Below are 26,619 nucleotides of genomic sequence, written 5' to 3' on the forward strand. Positions count from 1 at the left end.
CCGGGGTGTCCCAGGTCTGTGCCGTCTCGGGGCTAAAGCTGGGATTTGGAGGGGTGCGAAGCCCGTGGCTGGTTGTACCCTCAGCTGTGCTGTGGGATGGGTGAAGCTTGCTTTGTGAGGGCTGTGACGGAGGCGGCGTTCACTCCCGGTTGCACGAGGTGGAGCGTTTTCATGCAGTCTCATCCACGCGTGTGCCGGGTGCTGAGAGCGACGTGCCGGAGGTCTTCTGCTTGCTGAGGGGGGCCAAAGGGAGCGCAGCAGAAAGCGACCTTCAGCGGAGCTCTGTTGGTGCTAGATTAATCACATCAGCGTGCCTCGTCGGCTCTTTTGACGGTGGAGGGAAACGGGCCAGCGCCTCCCAGCCTCAGCCCCGCGTGCTGTCGGACCTCAGGGCAGCGCCGTGGTGGGACGCCGTGGGCTGGTTCCTGGGCAGCAGTTGCAGTGCGGTCCCACGTCAGGCTTGAAGGGTCTCCGCACTTGTGAACTGGGAGCTTTGAAGGGAGGGAGGGCCGTCGTCCTCTGCGTCGGGCATCTCCGCGCTGTTGGTCTTTTAGCCTGCTCGCAGAATTGCCCGTTTTGCTTCTTTCTCTCCTAGTTGTGGGTCTCCCGGGCTCACGGCGAAGGCAGGAGCTGCAGCTCTTGTCCCTTGGAGCGCGTCTCAGGTGACCGAAGGTGGGTAGCACCGCAGGGGCTGCTGTCAGCCCCAAAGCGCTCCGCTCCTTCCTCTGCATCCAGCGGGAGCTGGGCCTTGCTCCTGGAGCTTACGGCAGGGCTGCGGGCTGGGGACCGCGCTCCGGGGCACATCCTAGGTGCTGAAGGCGAGGGCTGGGCTGGAGCGGGGACTAAGAGGAGAGCTGTGGTGCCCCGGGCGGGCAGCGAGGGGCTCGGGGGAGCCTGCCCAAGGCTTGCTGCCGGTCCCGCGGGAGGCGGTTGCTGAGGGAGCTGCAGCCCATCTCCTCATCCCCCATGAGCCAGCAGCACGTCCTGGATGTGGGCAGACGTGCGAATCCTGGAGCTACCTGTGACTTCACAGAGCAAATATGTGGTGGAAAATTGCTCTGCACCCGGGCAGGCCCTATCACACAGCTGAGAGTAATTGCCGCACGGCTCTCTGCGGATGTCCGCCCGTCCCCGCGGCGCCAGCCGGCGAGCAGAAGCAGCCTCCGAGCCGGGAATGCTTTTCTGCTGCTCCTGAGGGCTTTCACCTCTTGCAGCGTGGCACGTGCCCCGTGTGCACCGGGAGCGGGGCAGGGAGGTGAGCAGCTGTGCCGGGGAACGGACCTGGCTGCTGCCTCCGCTCACGGGCTGTGCCCGCAGGATACAACCCGTCTGCACTTGGCTTTGCGCAGAGCCCGGCGCTGCCAGCAGCACGGCTGGTGAGCGCTGTTAGAGTGGGGGGAAAGCTGCATCTCCCGCAGCTGTACCTGTGCAAGCACGTCCCTTCCTGGCCGCCTCTGGAGCTTTTTCCCCGCTCCGCCCGGGCAGAGCAGCATCTGCGCTCGGCCCGTGGTGGCAGAGCCCCGCGGTGATGAGCTGGGAGAGGAATGCACGGCTGGAAGAGGCCCTGCGGGATCCGGTGGCAGCGTCTCGGAGCTGCTGCCTGCCAAGGTATGCGCAGCGCGCCGTCTGCCAGGGCATTGCTGCTCAAGTCCTCCTCTTCTGCCGTCTGCGGCTAAAACCGGTGCCTTCTGCACCTTGTTGGTGCAGAGCTGCGGCTCGGCAGCTTCGCTTCGGCTCGGATGCTCCAGCTGTGCGGGGACCCTGCGGATCGCCAGCACCGTTCTGCCGGGCGCACGCGAAGGCGAACTGCACTGCCTTGCCGTGTTTTTATTTGCTTGAGCACCGATCCCCTGTCCCTGCATGACCGCAGCAGCCTCGGTGTGGGTGGGGACAAGTTGGCAGCATCCCTTGGAATTGGTGAAGCATCATTTAAGTGTTGAGTGTTACGACCTCATCTGCAGGACTCAAAAGGACTCCACTGAATCAAAGTTTTCCTCCCCAACGCCTCCAAATTTCATTTCAACAGTATCCATCACCGCTGGTGTATGCCTTTGGGTCCTGCCTGAGAGGCAGGGAGGCTTTCCAAACCTCTTTCTCCAGCTTTGAAACCACTAATATTGAAATTAAAAATATAAAAATTTCCATCTCTGTGAAGCAGAGCGCTTCCAAACCCTTACGTGAAACCCCTGCGCCCAGCCGGGCTCCCTGTGAGTGAAGCACCGAGCGTGTCAAACCAGCAGCCCTGCGCTCCAGCCGCTCGGGGCCTCTGAACCCTTCGGCGTGAAGCAAACCGCCTCTTCCCGCTCCGTTAACGCCGGGGGAGCGAGGCCAAGCCGTGCTGCCGCTTGGCTGCCCTGGCACGCGCTGCCTCTGACGTTCCTGCATCCGAGGGCCGTGCAGAGCGGCGAGGGAACCCTCCCGCACCTCCCGGCCGGGGAGCTAGCCCGGCCCGTGGCTGGCAGGACAGCCCTTGCCTGCGCTGAGCCCGGCTGGGGGACGCTGCCCCACGGCAGCCCGTGGCTCGCCGGTGGCAGAGGTCCGTTATTTCCCGACCTCCGCTGAACTGGTGTGTTTAGAGAGAGGAGCTGGGGACAGTCACGCCTGGCCAGCCTGACGGCTTCCCGGTGCTGAGCATCCCTGAGTCCTGCTGCTCTCCCCTCGCCTTCCCGGCCGCAGAGCGTGGCTCCCAGCCCCTCCGAGACCCACCCGCGGCCCTCGGAATTCATCCCAGGCAAACTGCAGAAGCCTTGGGTTGTCTTTGGGGAATTCCTGCAACCGGCGTGGAGCAGCCCTGGGTCCCAGGGGACTGGGCTCTCCAGGGCTCGCAGCGGTTCCCCTCTTTGAGAGACGATGTCCCACGCACAGCCGGGGAGAAGGTGTGGGGGTCCCCAGGGGCTCGGGTCACTGGCTGACACCTCGTTGCCTTCCCATCTCGTCTCGGCTCCCCGGGCTGTGGCTGGCTCCGTGCTGTGCTGAGCAGGGAGATGCTTCACGGCACGTTTTAGCCATCAAGGATGGGCCCCTCCGCGCAGCGGGTACTCACCAGCGCTGGCAAGGGGTGCCGGGGTCTGCTGGCTCCCCAACGTGCCGTGGGGTGTTCTCCGTCTTTGTGAGGAGGAGCACTGGCTGTGGCCGCCTTCCCCCTGCCGCAACACGTGGAGCCCACCGTGCCCTGCGCTGCTTCCCTTCCTCCTCTTTCCTCTCCATCCCTCTCTCACCGCATCCGCCCCTAGCCCTCCTGCACGCACCGTGTGCCGGCGTGCCTCTCCCTGCTGAGCTGGCGAGTGCCCTTGGGCATTCCCCGGGGAGCCCCGCTCTTGGTGCCGGAGCGCCCCGAGTCCCTCTTGCAGAGAGGGCTCCTGGGGGGTCAGGGCAGCCCGTGTCCTTCGGAGGAGGTCTGGGTACCGCTGGCGGGGCAGGGAGAAGCCAGCGTTCCTGGTGCGCCCGGGGTGGGTCGCTCCTCTCTCCGGCAGAGCTCAGAGCCCCGGCCCGCCGGGACCCCACACTTCAGCAGCCGTTCGGCACCGGGGCTCACCCCCTTGGGCTCCCGAGCCGCGGGAGGGAGCGAGGAGGGGCTCGCAGCCGTGCTGACAGCCGAGCGGCCCCTCACCTGCTGCTCGTGGGGGACGGAGCTCAACCTTGACTCCATCTCGCGCTTTTTATAACCTCGGGACGCCGTTTCGGTGACACAAGGAGCATTTCATTGCCCTGCAGCCAGAGGCCCGTGAAATCTCGGAGCGAGTGCTGCCTGGAGGAGCGCCGGCAAGCGCTGAGATGCTGTGGCGTATGTGTGTAATTTATTTCCCCAGGAAACTCAGCTCAGCTGCAGCATCTGGTTTTCACCGAGTCCCTGCTTTTTACCTGGTCCTCCAGCTGGCTCTGAGCGTGGCACACGGGGGTCGGCGCTCGCCCCGGGCCACCCTGCGGGAAGGGCTCCCCCCCTCGCAGACCCTGCGCCGGGGCTCCGTCCCGTGGGCAGGGGGGCAGGCGGAGGGGCTGTGCTCGGCGCCGGGGGAGCGGACCTCGAGCTGCAGCTCGATCGCTTGCTGACCAGACGGTGTCTAAAGGCAGTGCGGGTGAGGGTGAAAGCAGAGGTTTATGGTGTGCGGGGGGTCGGGGGGCTCTGGAAGGAAGGAAGCTCCTGCCGTGTGTCTGAACCATATTCATTTTTAATTATACAAATTGCTCAGGCTTTATATTATCATATCAATGACATGAAACACCAGCATGTATTGATTAAACTCAACAAATGCAGCACCCCAGGACTCAGAGTTCAGGGGATGGAGTGGCTCAAAGCTGGAAGGGGACGGGGAGAGCAGGGTGTTTCCGTGAGCGGTTTCACCAGCGCTGCTCAAGTCAGACCTGGGACGGGGCACGTCCGAGCGCTGGCTCTCCCCCAGGAGCAGCCGAGCATGGCATCCACAGAGATCGGGGCAGGGACTCCCCTTCCAAGGAGCCCCGGAGCAGGTCCCCTGCCCCTTTGGCTCGCCAGGCAGCGGCTGCGTTGCCTGCGCCGTCGCGGAGCGTCCCTGCGCAGCGAGCGTTCCTCCGAGCCGCCACGCGCGGTCCTGCAAAGTCCTGCTGCCCCCGCGTCCGCGTTCGCCTCCCGTCTGCAGTCACCCCTCCGAGCCGGGAGGACGCCCGGCCTCTCCAAGGCGTGTGTCCGGGTCAGGGTAAGGTCCTCCGGGGTGACGCCGTGCAGCTCTCCCCAGCAGCAGGGTGAAGGCAGGAGTGTCCGTGGCTGTGGTTTTGTGTGTGTGGCTTTTCCATCCTTCCTCCTTCTGCTCCTCCTTGCTGTCCTTCCTGAAAACTACGATCGTCTAGCTCCGAATCGCCGTCTTCCTGTCTCGGTCTTTACTCTGCAGAGAAGAAGGAGAGGGCCAAGTTAAAGAAACACACCTGGGGCTGGGAGTTTTTGCCAGCACGCTGGCTCCAGCCCGGGAGCCTCTTGCTCCTCCCCGTGCCGGTGCTTGGCAGGAGAGTCCTGCGGCAGCTCTGCTCCGGCAGCTCTCCGGAGCCGTGGGGCAGCTTTCCTGATGCGTCATCGTCATCCCTCCGTGTCTCTCTGGGGGTCCGGAGGGGTCAGCAGGAGCAGGAGCTGCATCTGCCCCAAAGCCCTGCTCCTGCAGGTGCCTTCCCCTGCCCTGCCCTGGCCCTGCCAGGGGACTCCCCTCGCCGCCTCCCCTCTGCCGCCGGCACGCCTCGGCACAGCTGGCACTTCCACCCCGCTGCGCCGTGCCCCCACCATGGTCACTCGTCCAGCCGCCTGCCTCCCGAGCCCTCTCCCCGGACAGAGGTAGCGGCAGGACAGAAACCCTCTACACTGACCAAACCCTCGATAACAGCGCCCGGTTCGGGGCTCTCTGATCCCGCTCCTGCAGCCCGAGTTCCTGCCGACAGGACCTTTGCGCTCTCTGCTGAGGTCTTGAAAATGCTAATCCGTCCCTGTCCGTCAGGTCGCCACCGTGGCTTGCAGGAAACCTTCCTGCGCCATCGCGGAGTCCTCCCGGCCGGTTCCGCGGTGACAGCCAGGCTGCCAGTCAGGCTGTGCTCCCCAGGCACCAGAAGAACCCACCACCACCACCATCACTGCCACCACCACCACCATCACTGCCACCACCATCACTGCCACCACCACCACCATCACTGCCACCACCACTGCCATCACTGCCACCACTGCCACCACCACCATCACTGCCACCACTACTGCCATCACTGCCACCACTGCCACCACCACCATCACTGCCACCACTGCTGCCACCACCACCATCACTGCCACCACCACCATCACTGCCACCACTGCTGCCATCACTGCCACCACTGCCACCACCACCATCACTGCCACCACTACTGCCATCACTGCCACCACTGCCACCACCACCATCACTGCCACCACCACCACCATCACTGCCACCACTACTGCCATCACTGGCACCACCACCATCGCTGCCGCCACCACTGCCACCACTGCCACCACCACCATCACTGCCACCACCACTGCCATCACTGCCACCACTGCCACCACCACCATCACTGCCACCACTACTGCCATCGCTACCACCACCACCAGCACCATCGCTGCCACCACCACCACCACCAGCACCACCGCTGCCGCAGCCAGGTGTGCGCAGGCAGAGCTGCTGCTTCTCATTTCCAGTTTGATGGGATTCGTGGCCGTCTAGGGTTTGACCGCCTTGGGTGCAGGTCTCTCCGCACGGAGACCAGATGTTAGGTGACGTTCCCACCTCTCCTCTGCTGCCCTGTGGCTTGCCAGCGTGGCCCGGCCGAGGCCACGTCCCTGGGCAGGTCCGCAGGGCTCGCTGCGGTGCAGCCTCCCCCACGGCTGCACGTGCGGCCCCTGCTCTGACTCTTCCTTTGTTACCGGGGGTGGGGAGGGGAGGGGAAGGGGAGTTCAGCTCAGAAATGGTAAAATTAAATTTCCCAGATGTTCAGGCCCCAGGAGTTCTTGTGCTGTCTGGAGAGGAAATGGGGATTCGGAAAATCCCGCCTCATATTTTTTCCCCTATCACCTTGCCTTTCCGCTGCCATTAAGTGCAGCAGGAACAGTAAATTACAGGGCTGCGGAGCGGTCCCATCTTGTAGATACCGTGGGGGGAGTGGGGGGGGGACGACGCTGGGGCGAGGCACTGAGCTCCTGGGCTCTGCCCATGGCTCTGGGCAGCTCGCTGCCCGCTCACGGCTCCGCACTTGCAGAAGACTTTTGGGGGGTGAACGCGGAGCCCTCCGCTCCCCGGCACCGTCGCTGTCCCTACAGCCCAGCGCTCCTTGCTGACGTGCCATCCTATGCCCAAATTATGGGTCTTTTTTACACAAAACCTGCAGGCAGGTCAAGACTCCAGTCCCCGCTGGCTAACGCCAAGTGTCCCGCGGGCTTGGCGGCAGGGTGACCCTGCTGTGGGTCGTGGCAGGAGGGACGTGGAGAGCCGTGCCGTGGAAGGCCGCTGTGACGGGGACACTGAGCTCCCCAGCTCGCCTCGCTGTGCCTGGGGCGAGGGCAGGGGGGCTCGGCCGTGGGGCCGGGGAGGCTGAGCCCTGGCGCTGCCCCCGGGTAGCTTCACCCGCGCCTGCGCTGGAGCCCGGAGCGGCTGCCCCGAGTGTGGGGTGCCCTGCAGCTCCAGTCGCCTCCCCAGACCCGTCGGGCAGGGCACTGCCAGCCACGGTGGAGCGAGGGCGGCTTTCCCCGTGCTCTGCGCAGAGCACCCGGTGCGCGGCGCGGCTCAGCCCTTCCTGTGCTGGCCCTCGGCTGCATCCAGCGTGGCACTCTGCGCCGCAGGAGAGGTGGCTGCCAGCGGTTTTGCTACAACAGCAATAAAACCCAGGGGTGCAGGCAAGCAGCGGGCGACAGGATCAGCAGGTTCTGCCCAAACCCATCATCCCGCTCCTCCTCTCCTTCCTCCTCTCCCCCCCCTCCCCGCCGCTCTTGCCCCTGACGCGGGCTGCGAGTTCCTCACTTAGTGTTGAATCACAAGCCCGCTCGGTCGAGGCTGCCCTGAAAAACCTTTGCCAGCATTTTGCCTCCCGAGGGACAAGAGCATTAACAGCTGCCGGCGACCCGCTCTCAGAGCCGCTCGGCAGGTCTGAGCCAGGTGCCCGCGGCCGCACGAGGTCCGTTCACCAAAACCCCCTGCGACCTGCTGCCCCCCTCCCTCGCCCGCCGGTGCTGCTGAGCTCTCCTGTGCCTACGGCGGGGGTGGCGGTGGCGGTTCAGCCAGATCCAGCGCTGCCTTTCCAGAACTTGGCCGCTGCCCACCTCGTCCCCTCCTGCTCAGCGCGACGATACCATGCGATGCCGATGCGATGCCGATGCCGGCTGTGCTGGCAGGGCTCCTACCAGCCCCAGCCCTCGTGCCAAGCCCCACAGGTCCCCGCGGGCCAGGTTAACCCCCACCCAGACCCCTGCTCTCCTGCGTGGCTGCCTCAGCCCCTCCCGTGGGTCCCGTCCTAGCCGCACAGGGAAACCTCCAGTCCTCTCGTTGCTTTGCTCCAGCCCTGTGCCCTGCTGCATTTACCTCTGCTGGGAATTCCTCTCTGCTCCCTTATCTTGGGACTGGAGCGGGTTTGGGAGATGCTCTGAAGGAGTTTGCTGCAGGGCTTCTGCCACACTTGCCCCACGTGCCCCCCGCCGGGGCGGGCGTCATGCCGGAGCTGGGGGTCTGCACAGCCGTCACCCTCCTCTCCCCTCTTCCGGGGAGTGCCACGGCCCCGCTCCTCCGCATGCCCGTTCCTCTCGAGGAGCGTACATCCTCTGGGGACGGCAAGGCACGGACCAGCCTGCGGCACCCGGGTCTTCCCTGCCTGCCTGCCTGCTCTGCCCTCGGGGGTGGCAGGGGGACCTAGAGCTGCCCCGGCCCCTTGCACAGAGCTGGTGGTCCCCGGTCCCCCGTCTGATCCCCTCTGTCTCCTCCTCGTGGGACGGGGCAGCGTGCACGCACAGCGGCTATCCCGCTGTACCCCGAGCAGGTACCCCGTACCTCCGTACCCCGAGCCTCTCCTCACCCATCCTGCCCTCAAGTTGAGGGGGGGCTTCAGCACCGCTCTGCCTGCGCCCCGAGCCGGGGCATGGCTCTGCGTTGCTGGCTTTGGTTGGATGCTCTGCTGCCGCTGCGGCTTGGGAAGGGACGGGGTACCCGTTGGCACTGTTCCGGCCCCACGGGTGACGGGACAGGCCAGCCCTCCGGGGAGCGGGGTGTGGGCAGCCTTTGCTCCCGCTGCAGAGCCCGAAACGGGCTGGGGGGTTCAGCCGTGCTCGCCCTTGCGACACCTCTAAGCTCCCAGGTGGTCTCCATGCCCCCTCCCCAGTTTGCTTTCCATGCAAATGCATGCTCCTGCTCCAGAAGATGGAGTGGCCGATGCGGGACACTCGTCCCTCGTCACTTTAACCAGCGCGCAATCCCGGCACTGACTGCTCGGGGTGACCCCCCGCCTCTGCCCTCACGTCTGGTGTCCCCAGGCCCGCTCGCCCCTCCGTCCTTTACAGCTCTACGCGACGCAGGCAGTGGGGACGAGCGCTTTTTGAGGGCTGTCGGCACGCAGAGGACACTGTGAGGATCCTCAGCCCCGGAACAGTTTCAGCAAGAGGCTTTGCTTGGATTTGGACTTTCTGGCATTTAATCAAGCCCAGTCCATGCCCCAGCGCAGGCGGTCTGCGAGCTGCCCCAAGCCGTGGCTGTTCCCAGCAGCTCCCCAGCCGATACGGTCAGTGGAGAAGAAACGTCTTGTTTTGCCCCTGCCAGCACTGTGTGTCCTGGGGGGGACGGTGGCCCAGGGAACAGCCACAAAGGAAAACCTGGAGAAGCACAAGCCCCTCCACGGGCTGGCAGGGATGGGGTCTCCGGGGCACCATGGCCCCGGGCCCCCTCTCCCAGCGCTCGCTTACGGCAATGCCGGGGACCGTCCCGTCCGTCGCTGCCACCCACCCACACGTTGTCCTGCAGCACCCGTGGCAAGTGTGATGCTCCTGCCGGTACGGTGTTCCCCTCCCTCCTCCTTACGTCAGGGTCTTGTCCCCATGGGGGTTTTTGGCCTTTTAATTGGACCCGGGGGAACTGACGGGAGCCTGAGCAGCCGCCAGCCTAGGCAGCCCCTTTGGCAGAGCTCAGCCTTTCTCCGGCGGGCGGCAGACACCTACGCCTGAGTCATTTTACAGAAGGATCTTTCCAGGGAGATGGTGTTGGTTTCAGCCCGATACGGGAAACTCCCTGGGAGAAGGCAGCGTCGGGGTGCCTGGGTGCGAGGCGAGGCCGAGTCACGCAGCATGGATCTGGACAAGCCCCTTTGCCCGCCGGGGTGCTGCTTGGCCAGCGAACGTGGGACGAGGCGAAGGCCCGGCTAGGAGGGGTTCTCAGGAAGTTTGCTGCCCTACTCGGCTGTCCCTTGGGGTGCCCACAGCAGCCAGCAACCCCAAACATCCCTCTCGAGCTCCGTCCCGTGACCCCTCTCGTTAGAAAGAGCCTCCGCACAGCAGCTCACGCCTTCCATCCCGTTTCTCCCCTCCCTGCAACCGGTCCCGCTCACAGCGACCACAAATGCTTGCCCACAACTTCCCTGCTGCTCCTGCCTGCCCGGCCAGCGTGCCCGGGGACGAGGTGGCATCTGGCCTCTGCCCGCGCTGTCTCGTGGGGCTTCAGTGCCGCGCGTGACATCTCCTGCCCCTCTAGAGCGCGTCAGGCTGTTAACCAGGGGAGCCGTGGCATCGGCTTCCCCCTCGGAGTCACGGGCTGGGTGCAGCCTCCCACGGCTCACGACGGAGGTGGTGTGCCCGGCACGGTCGGAGGCTGCGGACGGGCTGGGAGCTGGGCAGGCGCGGCGTGTCTTGGGCCTTTTGGGAAGGAGGAGGTTTTGGAGAGCCGGCCGCAGCAGGTGCCCGCAGGCTGGGGTGTCTCCTGCCGCAGGCTGGCCGGCTCTCGGGGGGAGCTGCATGGCACGTCCGGTGCAAAATGGTGACAGAGGGGCAAACGGTGCAGGGGCTCGCTTGGGAGCACCGTGAAGGAGATCCCTCACGAGGTTACTCTTTCTTTGGCAAAGCCTAGAAAGCCGTAGACGGACAGAATCACGTACCACAAGGTCGCGTTGGTTGAAACGGCATCATTACATGTGAGCAAAAAAGACATGGTGGAAAAGCAGCCCTTTCTGACGGGGGCGGACGGGCTGTTTTGACCTGAGCACCCAGCAGCGCAAGATAATTTATATTCTGATACGATCAAGCTGCTCTCCTGTAAGCTCAGCGTGGAGCGGAGCTCGGCGCGTTTGTTTGGGAGAGAAGTGGCTCTGCCTCCTTCCCTCGTGGGACGGGTAAGTGGGAAGGGGGTCTCCGAGGGGCTGCGCGCTGTCGCTCGCTGAGCTCCCGAGCCTGCAAGCGCCGGGGCGAAGGGCTGGAGCTGCCACGCACGTTGGCGCTGGCTCGGCTGTGAGCCCCCAGCGAGGCGAGTGGTCTCGCGTGGAGCTGGCTTCTCCCGAACGGGATGGTGGCCATCTGGCTCTCCAGAGCCAAGGCAGGGTCCCTTCCACCCAGCGTCAGCCGGGCTGTGCGATCCCAGCTGCGCTGTGTTTGCAGCTCCAGAGGAGATTGCTTTCATTTCCTCACCATTTGTCAAAATACCTTCCTGATAAAAGATGGTTTATTTTATTCCTTTAACACACAATAAAACCTATCGAGTTGTTATCTGGCTGTAAAATCTCAAGCACAGACCAAGTGCACTGCGCAGGCACGGTCTGTTCAGTCCCCTCTTCCCAGCATGAGCCCGACCTGGCTTATCTCTCGGCCACACCGAAGTATCTTGTCCCCTTTGACGGCCGCTGAGGATCTAACCTTGGGGAGGTTTATCCCAAAATGCTGCAGGAAGGGAGGAGGCCCATTTTGGCCCGGGAGTCCTGCACGGCTTACCCTCTCCACGCGCCTTGGCACAGACGTTCTTGTCCTGGGGTTTGCCCCTGCACCGGAGTCCGTGCTGGGAACCGATGCAAAAGTGGCGATGGGATTTTATCGGAATCGATGCAAAAGTGGTGATGGGAGTTTATAGGAACTGATGGGAATTTATAGGAACTGATGGGAATTTGTAGGCACTGATGCAAAAGCGGCAATGGGAATTGACAGGAGCTGGTGCGAAAGTGGCAATACCAGCAGAAGAGACAGAGAACTCTCGATCTTTGAAGCTGTTACAGGAGGTTTCCCAACAGGCTGGTAACTGGAAGGCGGGGGAGTTTTCCAGTTCAGCCCTGTAGGAGCTTCCCCACCTGCAGCTTCTGTTTCTAAAGTGGGATAATACTGGCTTGAGCAGTTTGCTGGAGCACAAGGGCACTTTGCAGCCGGTGGTCGCCCGCTGGGGAGAACTTGACGCTGGTGCTCGTGAAGGCTACGGACAGGGGAAGCACTCGGCCTCCACTGCCCAGCGGGAAGAGCCCCGTGTGTTCGTCTTTGATGAACTACGGTTTAGCAGTGCAAATCCCAGCACATGCAAAGGCTCCTGACGTTGTTCCCTCCTGCCGGCTGCTCCCAGATCTGTCTCCTTCTCTAATGGATTGGAAAGGATGTGCGAGGGGGATTAACAGGGTTTGGGGTTTTCCTGCTCTGAAAGACTCAAGCTGTCAGAGTTTGCTCGTGACTGGTTTTACCGCCACGGCTTCATGCTTAATGAGCCTTGAATCCTTAACAAAGACTTCTCCCTCTTCAGGGCGTTACTCATCGGGGTTAAACGGGTTCAAACGGCGGAGCGTGCACGGCTCCGGCTGCCATCCCGACACCTCTGCCTCGGCGGTTGCGTTCTCCTTTACTTCTACCCTGCCAGAGACCATCTGCGCTGTGCCGGCGACCAACAGGTTTTAAAACGCAGCCACCCAGAGCACAGCCTTCTTGAGCAGGGCTTGAGGCTCTTGACAGCCGCCTCCTCCCTCAGCCCCGGCTCCCCCGGGGCTCTGTGGTCGCGGCAAGAGCTGCCCCGTACGTCAGGAGAGCCCTGAGAAAGGCTGCAGCCCTGACGCCCTGCACGGCACACCCAGGGGGGTTTGCTTTCCCGGCACCGCCGGAGAAGGTCTGCCGGGACAGGCAGGGCTGTGCCGGGGAGGCAACCGCTGGCCGCCTCTCCCAGCCGGTGGCACTCGTGCAAACGGCCCCCGGAGCCTCGGCAGAGCTGCTGCAGAGGCTGGATTTTCCCTGTCCGGCTGCCCGGCTCCTGTCCTACTCCACCTGCCCCCTCAGCCTCCGTGGGCAGTGGTGCCCACCCCACCGGAGCCGTGGGCCACGGGGCAGGCGATGGCTGGAGCCGGTGCCAGGTGGGCACGGAGACAGCCTCTGCGGAAGGCTGGTCCTGGCACAAGGCGGTGCTGCCTGCCGGGACACTGAGAGGAGAGCGCTCCCCTAAAGCCACGAGGTCGAGAGCCAAGAGCGGGGGACACCGGGTCAACCGGACTGGCCGGGACATTACGGCTCCCTCTTGCTGGTAGAGACCCGCTGGGGCCTTTGGCGAGCTGGGACAGCCGCCCCGCTTCCCAAGTGCTCACGGGCAGAACTGCGGGTCCCCGCCATCCTCCGGGATGCTTGAGGGGAACCTACGTGCCGTGGCATTGACCTCGGCTTCCCCCCAGCCCTGTCCCAACGCGGCTCCCCGGCACACCAGGCCCGCGGCTGGGTGCGCAGAGCCAGCGCAGCCCTCACCCAGGCGGATGGACCAGCCCGGGAAGCCAGCCCTGCCACCAGCCGCCGGCATCGGGGCGCTGGGAGCCCTGGCTGTGGCCAGCCCTGCGCCCAAATTGCTCTCGCCTCTCCGTTTGCTGCCTGGATGCTGCCGGAGGGGAGACGCAGACTCTTTCCAGACTCTTACTTTCCCTGTGCCTCTCATTTCCAGCTCCTAAAATCCGTTTCTCACCCTCGGAGAGTTTCCCCTTCTCCTGTCCCTTTGCCTTTCAGCGAACGCGTGCGAGATTTGGACGCAGCTGCCAGGGACTTTGGGCAGCAAATTTGGACGTGCTAGAGGGAGGCACCGTATTTTCCATGCCTGGGTTTTGGACTCGCCGACGGGGTCTGGCGCGCTCTCCGTCTCCTGTGGATGCAGCTCCCACTGGAGCTGCTTCGGCTCTCCCAGCCATCCCATCTCCCCCTTGGCTCGCACTGACAGCAGCGGAGCCGTAGCCGGTGCCCCGGTGCTCCCTAACCCCCTCCTCACGCGGCCACGGCTGGGGACACCCGGGGGTCCCCCACCGCAGCCCCCTCCAGCCGAAAGCCCCGCGGGGACGGCGCGAGCGGCCACTTACCAGCTTCCTCTGGTTGCTGAGGCAGAAAGTGCAGATCTGTTTGGGCTGGGAGTTCTCGGTGTCGCGCGCGGGGGGGCTGCTGCCGCCGTGGTGGTAGAAGGCAGGGGTGGTGTGGCAGGGCTGCCCGTCCCCGCACGCCTCCCCCACCAGCAGCACGTTCCCCAGGTGGGAGATGTAGCTGGAGGCCAGTCTCAAGGTCTCGATCTTGGAGAGCTTTCTGTCGGCCGGCTCGGTGGGGATGAGCGTGCGGAGGGCGGTGAAGGCGGTGTTGACGCTGTTGGTGCGGTCACGCTCCCGCGCGTTGGCCGTGTGACGCTGCCGGGGCTCCCTGTTGATCCGGTTGGGTTTCTTGCCGCTCCTGCGCTTGCTGGCCTTGATGCCGTAGCCGTCGGCGTCCAGGTGGTAGGGCTTCTCGTCGGAGCCGGAGCTCTCGCTGCCGTTCTCCTCGTCCTCGGACAGCATGCTGATCTCGGGGTACAGGTACCGGCTGGGGGCCGAGCGCAGCATGGCAAAGGACATGTTGGGCGGCGAGGGGACACCGGGGAAGCCGCGTGGGGACCGCCGCGCTCTGCCGACCTCCTCCTGCTGCGGGCGGCCTCAGCTCCAGGAGCTCATGCTGCTTCCCCAGCTGGGGTCCGGGGAGCCCCGGCTCGCTCGCCCTCCCCGGGCAGGGGGTTCCCCCTCCCCAGCTCCCCGCCGGCTCTCTCTGCGGAGAAGGGGTTAAGGGCTGCTCACAGGCAGGGCTGCCTGTTTCCTCTCCCCACACATGTGCATCTTAAGACGCCGAGTGTGGCAGGAGCGGGGAGTTTTATAGCAGCAGCAGTGGTCAGCCAGGCCCCTCCTCCGGCTCCGGCAGGCAGCCCTGCTCCGGCTCTGGAAGTGGGAGCCTCCAGAGCCCAGAGGCTCACGCCTACCTGAGCTCACCCTCCATCCCCGCAGGGGACTTAACCCTTCAGGGCTCGGCCTGGGGTCCTGCCTGCGGCCGGGGGGGCTGCGGCCGGCGTGGCGAGGACAGGAGCGCTTGCCGGGGTTCGCCTGCCAGCTGCGAGCCTCGGCCTCGGCCGCCGGCCCGGCACGCGGCGGGCACACGGGGACTCGGGCAGCATCCTCGCCCGGCACCTGCGTGGGCCTGGGTCTGCGGGGAGGTGGGCACCGGCGGTGGGGTCCGTGGGGGCTCCCAGAGGTCCCCGGAGGACCCTACGTGCCGGGGCGGGAGGGGGGCTCCCCCGGCCCCGCGCCTGCGGGGTTCGTGGGCAGCTCGCACCGGGGACCGGGCTGGGGCTGGGGCTGCGTCACCCCCGGGCCGGGGCTGGGGAGACAGGCTCCTGCTCAGGATTAGTCCCTGCAAAGAGAGCCCCTGCGAGCTCTCCCTCCCCTTCCCGCAGCATGACCAAATCCATCCTGCTGCTGCTAATGGGGCAGAGAGGGAGGAATTAACCCTTGAGGAGCTGCCCGCCGCCACACCTCCGCCCAAGCTCCCGCCTGGTGCGCGCCTGCTGCTTTAATTTGCTTTAATTTCCTCCCTAGGTATCCAGAACGGCATTTGTGTCTCTGTCATCCCGAGAGGTGTGTGCGGGTGCAGAGCCTGCTCCTGTCCCCGCAACCTGTCCCCATAACCCGTCCCCATAACCCGTCCCCATAACCCATCCCCGTAACCGCGCTGGCTCTGCTGAGCCCGCCGAAGCCGGCACCGTCTGGCAGGGTCGACTTTGCAACCCGCCCCAAACTACCCCCTGCTCCCCTTCCCGCGCCGGCTCGTCGTGCACACACCGGCAGCTCGGGCAGACTGCTCTGGGGACGGAGAGCTTGGGGGGGACGAGCAGGGGTCCCCATGGGCCCCCCGCGGCTGCCGCTTCAGCGGGGCAGTCCTGGCTGTCTGTGCCCGGACCGGGGACCAAAGGACACCAGGGCTTTTCTGTGCTCTGCAGGTGAGCTTAGAGGCTCCCGGGGAGAGCCCTGCGACCCGGCCCCGGCTTTGCTCTGCAAGGCTCTTGGCTGGCTGGCAGCCCCAGGCAGGCTCGGTCCAGCCCCAGGGCCGCTCGATTTCATGGCGCAGATCGTGGGCCCGGAGCCACGGAGGTGCTGCAAGGCTGCGCCGGAGCTTGCTGGCCCAGCTGGTCCCTTGGTGCAGAGGCAGAGGGCAGGCAGGGCGGTTCGGCCCCGGTGAAGGCCGTCAGCCTCCTTTTCCGGGGCCAGGCACATGGGAATCCCTGCAGCATCCCGGGCCACGGAGCTGTCCCTAAGGTACGGGGTCTGGGACCCCGCAGCCAGGATGGGGCCGGGGAACCTGTGGACCTCCGAGTGCCGGAGCAGGCTGTGCCTGAGCCTCAGCTCCGAGCTGCCTTGCCCTGGCCCTGTAACCTCGTAAAATATGAGTTGTGACGGTGGGAGCATGCCCCCCTCAGCTGCACACTCTGCCTTTGCACAAGGAGGGCATCGGTGCCCGGAGAAAGCCTGCTCTTCCCGCAAGCCCCGGCACATCTCCCGGCCCGGCAGAGCTCCTGCCACTTGGCCCTGCTCGGGGGACCCTCAGGGCAGCGGCGTCCCCTCGCAGGGCGACTGCAAACCCGCAGCCTGGGGGGCTGCAGCAGGGTGGGCCGGGCTGAGGCCGATGGACTGTGCTCCCCTTGCAGCGGGAGGGACACCGGCTGCTTTTGGTGAGGGGGGGACTGGCAATCGGCAACAGCGGCAGCTCCAGCCCTGCCTGCACGCAGCCCCGGGGACAGCCGGGCGAGACGCCACTGCTCCGCTGGTACAGCCGCGTCACGGCCCTCGAGTGCACTTTGTGTGGTGTGTTGATAAGCGACGTTTTAACTCGGCCAGAAATGGGAATGGCCATTTTCCACGAAGTCTCGGGTTTCCCCTCCGTTTCGGCGGTGAGCAGTGCATCCCCCCGAGCGCGCTCCCCGGCAGGAGCTCCGCGTGGGGTGTTGTCGCTCCGAGCCAGTGTTTTTCACCTTTGCCGTGTGCTACCACAGTCAATCAGCAGTCTCAGCAGCTTCTGAAATCCAAGCCACTGTCATCTCCTTCCACAGCGCTGGGCGCTCACCATGTGTGCTTTGGAAACCCAGGCTCCTGTAGGCATCTGCTTTCGTTTAGCTCCGCAAACGATCTTGCTTTTCTCTAGCACCTTCTATCCAAGCACAGTCCCCAGGCTCTTTCCTTGCGCTGTCCTTCCTGGTGAGACGCACGTCCGTCTCCCTGCGGCCCAGCTCCTCCGGCTCCAAACCGGGATGGAGAGCGGTCCTGTGTGCAGGTGACGCTCAGCCCCGGGTCGGGCCAGAGCACCAGACCTGACACAGGCTCGGAAAGCTCTGGTCTTAAATAAGCAGAAGCGTTTGGCGCTGGAGATCATAGCATCCCAACCCCTGGCTCTGTGGCTCTCCTGGCTTCCCGGAGAGCTTCCATGATGTCCCGATTTGGGCATCGTCTTCCCAGCCCTGGCAGGCCAGCAGAGCCCGGTGTAGGCGCCTTCTCCTGGGGAGGCCGCAGCTGCAGAGCCGTGGCCGAGGAGCCTGAAATTCCCCGCTGCGATCCATCCCCTGCCACGGCTTTATTACCTGGAAGCTTGGCCTGGCTGCCTGCAATGACGCCACTGCTCCGCTGCCGAGGAGGTGCTGCCTGCAGCGGCTGCCTGCCTCGCCCTGCTCCCTGGACCGAGGTGCTGGGCCGCGGTGCAGCTGGGCTGTCGTGGCCCCTTTTAAATCTGCCTCTCCCCGACTTCGGGACCTGCCCTCCCCAGCTAACAGCCCTGCAGAGTGTGGGGTGCTTGGGGTGGCTTTCCTGCAGACACCGTGACCCCGGGCTCTGCGGAGCTTCCCTCCCCACAGAAGGTGCCCGGTGCTCGTGCCGGACCCCTCGAGGACCCCACTCCTGCGGGAAGTGCCGCTGGGGGTGCGGAGCCCTCTCCAGCACCGCTGGAGTCTGGTCTGTGGTCGTCTCAGGGGGCACATGAGTCTCCTCCTGCCCTGGTCCTGGGATCCCCAGCGCCCCACCAGCACCCGGGCACGCTGCCGTGGTCTCCGGGGTGGGGGTGGGAGGGCTGAGCTTGCCCCGGCCCCTTTCTCCTCCACGTGGACCGGATATTTTCAAGAGAAGAATCTTTCCTACGAGGCTCTCCAACTGCCAGGAATGTGCGTCTAGGAATGCCCAGGGCCCATCCAAGAACAACTTCCAGACGTGAGGCTGAGTGACGGCAGTCCCTCGCTTCGGGGCTCCAGACTCCCCCGCGCTCGCTCGGAGGACGCAGCTCGCCGGAGGCGATGTGTTAACGACACGGGAGGCAGCCGCGCTGCCCGAGTGGGTGGGTGGGAGGCGAGCGGAGGGGAGGGACAGGTTTGTCGCTACTGGGCTTCTTCAGCACCCTTGAGAAACTGCGTCTGGGAGGAATTTGCTCCTTCCTCCGTGCTTCAGGGCTGGGAGGGACGTGGATCCCACTGCTGGGGATTGGGCTGGGGGACGACATGGATCCCACTGCTGGGGAGCAGCCCCGTGGGGCAGCCGCAGCCCTGCCGTCCTCCCGTGGTGGCCCCAGGCCTGTATATCCCTACGGGATTTTGTCGTGACTGAGACCCCGGTCCTGACCTACCTGACGGCACCGTCAGTGCTCTGGGGTTTGCTCCCTGCCCCAGAACACCCAGAGCCAGGGACGCCCGGTCGGTGCCTCCCAGAGCCCTCCCCAGCAGTCACTGGGGTGTCTGTGCGGGGCGCGTAAGCACCGGGGACGGGACGAGTGCCTGTGGCATCCTGCCGGCACTGAGCGCATCCCTGCCGAGCCATGCCGACGGGCGCTGCCTGGCCGGTGCCACACGGGGCATATCCCGCTCCGTGGTCCAGGCTGGGGCAGGAGGTCCGAGCGCCCTCGCAGCGTGCAGCCGGGGTGTGCTCCCGCGTGGCCAGCACGGGACCCTGGGACTCGCGTTTGAGGGGAAAATATTCCAGGCCTGCTGGGATCCTGTCTGTGCTCCTGGCAAGAGCTTCGCCCAGGGATTCCTGCCTCAAGTCCGCAGCTCCTGGCGGAGCTGAGCCGGCCTTCGGGAAGAGACGCCCAGTCTGGGTTTCCAGGCTCCAGGCAAGGCAGCGCGCCCTGCGCAGCAGCCCGGGGTGTTAAAAATACTTGCTTGTCTCTGCGCTGACTGTGTCTCTACAGCTGAAGGCTGTAGAACAGGAGCCTGCACCAAGTGTCGGTTGTCACGGACCGTCGCCGTTCCCTCGTCCTGTGCAGGTCCAGGGGGCTGCTGTGAGCAGGCGGTCGGATGGAGCGGTCCCCGCGCCTGCGGGGACTCCGGCCTCTCCCTGGCAGCCCCTCGGGGAGCCGGCGGCCGCTGCCCCATTGCTCGTTGCGGAAATCTCCTCCCCAGGTGAGGCAGCAGCTCCAGCCCCGGCAGACGCGGCGGCTGCAAGGTCCTGCCTGGCCAAGAGCTGGCACCACCGCGCAGGTGTCCTGGCTGCCTGCGGCCAGGAGAGCGGTGGGCATCTCACGGGCATCTCCTGGGGACATCCCAGGGACAGGTGGCTGCAGAGCAGCCTGCGCTGGGCTCCCGGAGGCCTCTTGGATAACGCCTTTCCAGCCACGGGATGAGAATTCTAGAGCCAACATCCCAGTGTCTGTCTGTCTGTCTGTCTGCACGAGCTTCAGCTGGGCAGCTGCAGAGGGCAGCGACCCAGGGGAGCTCAGCCTGCAGATGCAGGGGCTCTGCCAGCTTGGTCCCAGGTGGCCCAGGAAGCCCCCGGGGTCCTGGCCATGCCGGTGGCTTCCCAGGACCGGGCCAGCCCTTGCTGATGCCGGGGGAAAATTCCTGCCCCGATCCCCGCAGGGGTTGTGAACATCCTGCGCTGACTCTGCTCGGAGAGTGATGGATGGGTCCGGCATCGCCCTGGGGGCTCCTGCCGGCTCTGCCTTCCCGGGGCTCCAGGCGCCTTCCCGGGGCTCCAGGCGCCTTTCCGTGGGAGGCTCCGTGTGGTTTGCAAGTGTTTATGGGGACCAGATGGTGCCGCGGGGCGAGGGTGACCCCTGACTGCAGGGTGTACGGGGCACAGGTCGCCTTCACACCTTCCTCCCTCTGTGGCTGTAATTGGGGACGGGGTCTCTGCGTTCTGCAACGCGGGGGCAGCTGGGAGAGGCTGGAGGGCCCTCGCTCCCCGCTCCTGCCCGACCCCGCCAGCCCCGAGGGGCAGGATGCGGCCGGGGCAGGCGAGGAGCGGCGGCTGGCGCTGGGGGCCGGGCAGGACCGCCTGCCCGGTGTCAGCCTGACCCCTGCCCATCGGGTCGCATCCTGCCCTCCCGTAGATGCGGGACTCCGTCCCCGAGGCACGCCGTGGGTTTGATGTCAGTGGTGATGAGTCTGGAGGTCTGCGTTGCCCACAGAAGCGCCCAATCGCCACCGGGACTGCCTCGGTGTTTTGGCAACTGGGGTGGCAGGTCCCGCCGGGGAGCCGGAGCCGGTGGGAGTCCGGAGGCCCTTCAGAGGCTGGTTCCTGTCTCTCGTAAAGGGAAGCAGAGCAGCTCCGATGTTTCCTCCGTCCCCATCTCCCCCAACCTCCATTGGTCCAAGGACCGCAGCAGGTCAGGGACAGCGCGTCTCCGCAGCGTGTCCCCATGGGAGCTGCTCACGGGGACCGGGGCAGCCGTCCCCCACGCTCCCCACCGGTGTCGGGGACAGAAGATGTGGAGCCCAGCAGCATCTCTGGAACGTGCCGCGGTGCCGGCTGGCCCACTCCACCAGCGCACCGTGATGCCAGGGGCTGCTCCTGCCCCAGAGCTGTGGGACCCGTGGCCACGTGCAGACCCCGCTGGCCATGGAGCCAAGGGGGGGGATGAAGCCACCGGCGCGTTGGGGGCAGCTGCCTGCTCCCGGTACAAGCAGCCAAGAAAGGCAGCGGCTGGCCGGGTGCGCGTGTGCCTGCGCGTGCGTGCGTGTGCAGGGGGAGCCGGCCTGGCAGCTGGCGATTGGAAAATGTGAGGCGCGCTCCTGTCTGCGGGACGGACGCAGGAATGTGCTCAGCCGCGGCGCTGCTGACCGCCCGCAGCCCCCTGCCCGCGCGCTCCGGCAGGCAGCTGAAGCCTGGCTGCAGCCAACGCCGCGCTCCGGCATTCCCGCTCATCGAGCCATTAAAAGGCTTTTAAACCCTTCCTGCCGCGGTAAATGAGCCCAGGCGCTGCTTACCTTGACGCTTGCGTCCTCTGCCCCAAGCACGGAGGAAGGGGCTGCACGTCCCCTAACGAAGCGCAGCTCCGGGCAGGCATTGGGCTGCCCGTGGTTGTGCAGGGCACTGGGGTTGGAGGTGTGCTCTCAGGCCGGACCCCTTCACCCCACGGCAGCTTTGGGGTTCAGTCACTGCCCTCCCAGCTTTCCCCATCCCAGGGACCCTTTCTGCAGCCCTGCTCCCGTGCCACCCCAGCCGCCAGCAGCGTGTGGGTGCCGGGGCAGCGGAGCGTGGCAGCAGGCGTCAGCAGCTCGCAGCCGGGGTTTGCTTCGCTCCCGCTGAGAGGGCTTGGGGCATCCGCGCTGCAAGCCGCAGGCAGAGCACCGGCCCAGGTGCCATTACGGCTTTTCGGTGCCTGCAAATGGGCAAAAGAGAGGCAGTGGGGTTCAGCCTGTACCTGGGCAGGGGGGTGGACATCGCACGGCTTTCCTGACCGCCCCCCAGCACCCAGGGGTGCATCTGCTTGAAACGGTGTCCCCTGCCCTCCCCTCACACCACCTTCCCTCCGCTCCCCTCCAGGACATTCGCAACACGGTGGGCAACATCCCCATGGAGTGGTACCAGGACTTCCCCCACATCGGCTACAACCTGGAGGGCAAGAAGATCTACAAGCCCATCCGGAACAAGGACGAGCTAGACATGTTCCTGGAGAAGATGGAGAACCCCGACTACTGGTAAGCACGTCAGGGAGGGCCGCGTCCATGCACGGTGCGACGTGCTCGCCGCGTGGAGTGTGTGAGTCCACACATGTGCACACTGGGGCTTGAAACACCCCGTCTCCCCGGGGCCCAGGGCTGTAGAGCACAGACTGGAGACCTCGAGGTCTCCCGGTGTGACTCCTGGCGTGTGGCTTCGGGAGCCCGGGGCTTCGAGGTAGTGGGGCTGGTACTGCCGTCAGGGATGGACGCTGCAGTCCAGCCCTAACCCCGTCCCCTTTGGTTCCCTGCAGGCGAACGGTCCAGGACAAGATGACGGGTGCAGACATAAAGCTGACGGACGAGCAGGTGGACCTGGTGCATCGACTCCAGAAAGGGCAGTTTGGGGATGTCCACTTCAATCCCTACGAGGTAGGGTGATGGCACACCCTCTGCGCTTGCTCCGGGCGCTGGGTCGCCCCAGGATGGGCAGGGGCAGCACAGCTGCCACTGCCACACGGGTCTGTGTCTCCCCAGCCGGCCGTTGACTTCTTCACCCACGAGGTCATGATCCACCCGGTGACGAATCGCCCAGCAGACAAGCGGAGCTTCATCCCCTCCCTCATCGAGAAGGAGAAGGTGAGAGGTCTGACGGCACCTTGGGTGAGCTGGGAGCGCAAAGCCAAGCTCTGCTTGCGACTGGAGCCCCCACGCAGACCACGGTGCTGAAGGCTGGTGACTGTGGCTGTCCTCCTGTCCGGCAGTCCCTCCTGTCCGGCAGTCCCTCCTCTCCCTGCCGTGGCCCACCCAGCCCCATGACTGTTCCTGCTGCAGCAGTTTGTGTCCACGTGTAAACCCGTGCCAAGTCCTCCGGTCCTGTGCAGCCCCCCCGGCTTCCCAGGACTGCAGAGCTGCGCTCGGCAGCTTTCGTTTCCATCCCCGCATCCCACACCTCCTCCTCCCCGAGCCTGCAGAGTCCTGGGGCTCCTGGGGTTGACCTCTCCCTGCCCCACAGGTCTCCAAGCTAGTCCACGCCATCAAGATGGGCTGGATCAAGCCCCGTAAGCCCAAGGATGACACACCTACATACTACGACCTCTGGGCCCATGAGGATCCCAACTCCATCCTGGGCCGCCACAAGATGCACGTCCCAGCCCCCAAGATGAAGCTGCCTGGGCACGAGGAGTCCTACAACCCCCCACCCGAGTACTTGCTCAGCGAGGAGGAGGTAAGGGGGGGCCGTGAGCGGGGAGCACTGGGCGCACGGGGAGCTCAGTGGCTGCCGGGACCCGAGGGAGGCTGTGCTGTGCTGGGGAGGGCAGCGGGGGAAGCGCTGCGGCTCGGAGGGGCACCCTAGAGACCACGTCGTGTCGAGATGAGTTGAGACCTTGCAAGGAAAATGACAGCAAAGGTTCCTCAGCCCCCTGAATAAAAATAGAAGTGGGGCCACCTCCCAGGGAGCGGAGTGTCCCTGAGACAGCAAGGTACGGCCTCCACGCTAAGCTACTGCGGGGTCTTCTGGTGCGGGATTCGTCCTGGCATGCTGCGTCCAGAGGCACGTTCAGCCCAGGGGCTGGGGGGCAAAACCAGGCAGCAAAACCCCGGCCGGCTGAGGAGGGCTCGGCTGGAGGCAGAGGGGGTCAGCGCGGCGTCTCGCGGAGCAGCACGGTGCTGGCCGGCGAGAAAGCAGCTCAAGGATGGTTCTTGCTGGGCTCGGGGGGGATGTGTCGGGGTGGGGGCAGCGACACCTCGCCGTCCAGGGGTCCTGCTAGCCCTGCTGACCTTGTCCCCCTCTGCCCCGCAGAAGCTGGCCTGGGAGCAGCAGGAGCCGGCCGAGCGGAAGCTGAACTTCGTGCCCCAGCAGTACCGGTGCCTGCGGGCAGTGCCTGCCTACTCCCGCTTCATCCACGAGCGCTTCGAGCGCTGCCTGGACCTCTACCTCTGCCCGCGCCAGAGGAAAATGAGGGTGAGGGCTTCTTCTACCCCCCCACCCCCCAGCCGGGCGTCCTGGGGACGTTTCAGACTGGCCTCTGGTCGAACCGGGTATGCTCTGATGCCACCCAGCTGGTCAGGGGACCACGATGCTCTGGGAGACAAACTGCTGCTCCTAATGGCCTCTTGCCCCGCAACACCAGTCCCAGCTCGCCGCAGAGCTCCTGAGCTGGGACGGGGCCATGCCCAGGCTTGACGTCCTGCGATCTCCCTCTGGCTCGGAGCCCCGAGCCTGGGCTTTCCAGCCGGAGCCTGCCCTGGGGCTGCGGGGCCGTACAGCCCGTGCATGCAGGGCACCAGCACTGGTGCCGCGCCGGGGTGGCCGAGGTGCAGCCTGGGTCTGTCTCACCGCCTGCCTCTCGCAGGTCAACGTGGACCCAGAGGACCTGATCCCCAAGCTGCCGAAGCCGCGGGACCTGCAGCCCTTCCCGACCACCCAGGCCCTGGTAAGTGGATGTGCGGAGCCAGCGGGGCTGCCGTGCGTGCCCGTGGCAGAGGGCTGTGCCCAAGTCACTCCTGGTGGGACCGGGAGTGGGACCAGAACAACCCGTCAGGGCTGTTCTGGGCACAGCTGCTGCCTGCGTGCCCCGGAGGGAGCGGACCTGCCCTGCAGCCCGTGCTGGGCAGAGCCAGGCGGCAGTGGGGTCCTGCCTGCAGCGGGTGAGGCAGGACTGGGATCAGTGCCACTGCGGATGGGCAGAGCCGGAGACCTGCCCCTGGAAAAGAGCAGGGGCCCCAGGCCTGGTCATGCAGGGGCGGCTGGCGGCACGCAGACCTCTGCTTTCCTCTAGACACAAACGACCCCAGGCCCCCTCGCCCTCCTCGAGGAACCTGGGGCCGTGCGGGGAGGTCCCCGCAGAGGAGCCGCTGGGCTGCATGGGGCCCTCACCCGCCTCCCGTCTCCCTCCCCAGGTCTACCGCGGGCACACCAGCCTGGTGCGTTGCCTCAGCATCTCTCCCAGCGGGCAGTGGCTGGTGTCGGGTAAGGATTCGCTCCTCAGACCGGGACATCCCGGACACGCCGGGCACTGCTGGCCTGGCCCCAGCGCTGGAGCTGGTCCCGGTGTCACCCCATGTCGGTGCGGGGCTCGGGGCAGCCAGGCTGCCACCCTGTGCACGTCTGAGAGCCGGGGTTCCCGTGAGCGCTCGGGCTCCGGGGAGCCTGCCAGCCCCTTCCACTGGTGCGCGGCTGTTGGGGGAAGCCTGGGCAGGAGGCTGGGAGCATCCCTGGGAGTCTTGCGGCTGCCCAAGCCAGCAGCATGTGTCCCCCGGCCTGCGGGAAGGCGCGTTGCCGCCAGAAGGCTCCGTGGGTTTTTCCAGCCGCTCTCGGGACCCCACCCAGGAGCCTGCGTCCCTCCGGCTCAGCAGTGGAGAAAGTGAGGCTGGAGGAGTGAAGAGCGGAGCCCTGCGCGGCCAGCCGGAGGCTGGAGATTGAGAGCAGATGGCAGTTTAACAGCCCACAAAGGCACATGTGCTTTTTATAGCGCTGGAGTTTTCCAGGCTGCCAGCTCCCGGTGGCCGTGGTGTCGGTCGGTTGCACAACGTGGAACTCCTGGCCCCGGGCTGGGAAAGTGGCTGAGATCAGGCGTTAAAAATAACCCGACCTGCGGGGACACACGCACACCGCCGGCTACCTGCTCCCGCTGCGCCTGCCCCCAGACCTGCCTGCCCGGGGAGCTGCCTGCCTGCATCTCTCAGCTAGACAGGGCTGCGCCGTGCCGTGCCGTGCCGAGCCAAACCAGGCACCCTGCCAGCACGGCAGCTGCGCCGGGAGCCGTGCGTGTCAGGAGGGGGACCACGGGCAGAGACACAGTGCTGGAGGGAGCGGGGTGGGGGCTTGTTCTCTCAGCAGCAGCCCCCGGTCACGTCTCGCCTTCGTGGTGCTGGAGGTGCTGTCATGCGGAGAAGCTGCTGGGGAACTGCGGGCACTGGGGCACTGCTGCGTCCCTCTTGCTGCTCCCAGCGCTCCTCCCCGAAGGCTGCGAGCAGGGGCAGTGCTGCGGGGCACGGGGCTGCTCTCCCCTCTGGCTTGGGGACGTGCCCTGGCGCTTCGGCTGCTGAGCCGAGGTGTGGCAGCCCCCAGCGCAGCCTCCCTTGGGGGAGCCGTGCCTGGCCGGGGCCCTGGCCCACCCCATCCTGTCCCGCAGGCTCCGATGACTGCACGGTGCGGTTCTGGGAGGTGTGCACGGCTCGCTGCATGAAGACCCTGCACGTGGGTGGCGTGGTGAAGAGCATCGCCTGGAACCCCAACCCCACCATCTGCCTGGTGGCCGTCTGCGTGTGAGTGTCCCAGCGTGGCCTTCGTCATCCTCCAGCCGGCAGCTCCCTGAGCTGGAGCGGTTGCTGGATTTCCTCTCCCAAAGCCTGTCCAGCCTCCAAGGAGCGCCTGTAAACTCGTGGCACCCCCAGCAGCGAGGATGGCCACACTGCGCTGTGCAAAGCCACCTCTGCTCGCTGTGACCTTGCCTCCCGCTTCGTTTGGTGGCCCTCATTCTTCTGTGGAGGAGCCAGTCAGTCCCCAGCACCCTCCCTGGGGCATTCAGGCTGTGACAGCGCTCCCCCGTAGTCTCCCTCTTCTCGCTTTGCTGGCCTACGGAAGGGCCCGACTGCTCGCAGCATCCCACAGCACCCTCCCCGTGGCCCCGACCCTGAGCTGGTGCCATCCCGTGGCAGCGCAGGGCTTGCAGAGGGGTTTCCTCTCCTCGGCGGTGCCGTGACCCATACGCTCGTCCCACACTGCAGGGAGCAGTCGGTGCTGCTGGTGAACCCCTGCCTCGGGGACAAGCTGCTCTACGGGGCCACCGACCAGCTGCTCGAGTCCTACGTGGCGCCGGAGGAGGAGCGGGTCCAGCCCGTGCAATGGGTGACGGCCACCATGGAGGAGCACAGCAAAGGCATCCGGCTGGTCGTCCAGCACAGCAAGGTTGGGATGGGGGAGCCCCGCGGGAGCCAGGCTGGGCGGGGGGCTGCTCCGTGGGGCGGTGGGTGACTCCCGGGGCAGGCGTGTGCTCCCTGGGGT

General features: G+C 65.8%; 2 protein-coding genes across 2 annotated transcripts in view; one reads left to right on the forward strand and one right to left on the reverse strand.

The window, feature by feature from the left end:
• BOP1 (BOP1 ribosomal biogenesis factor) overlaps positions 1-26,619 on the forward strand; it is a 72,320-nt gene that overhangs the window by 44,017 nt on the left and 1,684 nt on the right. Inside the window, exons 4-12 of the mRNA XM_059836243.1 lie at positions 21,493-21,647; positions 21,923-22,040; positions 22,146-22,247; positions 22,624-22,836; positions 23,413-23,574; positions 23,966-24,046; positions 24,513-24,582; positions 25,748-25,880; positions 26,343-26,523. Of these exons, the coding sequence (XP_059692226.1) occupies positions 21,493-21,647; positions 21,923-22,040; positions 22,146-22,247; positions 22,624-22,836; positions 23,413-23,574; positions 23,966-24,046; positions 24,513-24,582; positions 25,748-25,880; positions 26,343-26,523 (1,215 nt within the window). The remainder of the gene's footprint in view (positions 1-21,492; positions 21,648-21,922; positions 22,041-22,145; positions 22,248-22,623; positions 22,837-23,412; positions 23,575-23,965; positions 24,047-24,512; positions 24,583-25,747; positions 25,881-26,342; positions 26,524-26,619) is intronic.
• SCX (scleraxis bHLH transcription factor) lies at positions 4,821-14,286 on the reverse strand. The gene is made up of 2 exons (XM_059815698.1): positions 13,768-14,286; positions 4,821-4,859 (listed from the first exon to the last, which is right to left on the reverse strand). The coding sequence occupies exons 1-2, from the start codon at positions 14,284-14,286 to the stop codon at positions 4,821-4,823; spliced, it is 558 nt and encodes a 185-aa protein (XP_059671681.1).

Source organism: Gavia stellata, chromosome 3 (assembly GCF_030936135.1).
Source record: "Gavia stellata isolate bGavSte3 chromosome 3, bGavSte3.hap2, whole genome shotgun sequence".
NCBI lineage: Eukaryota > Metazoa > Chordata > Aves > Gaviiformes > Gaviidae > Gavia > Gavia stellata.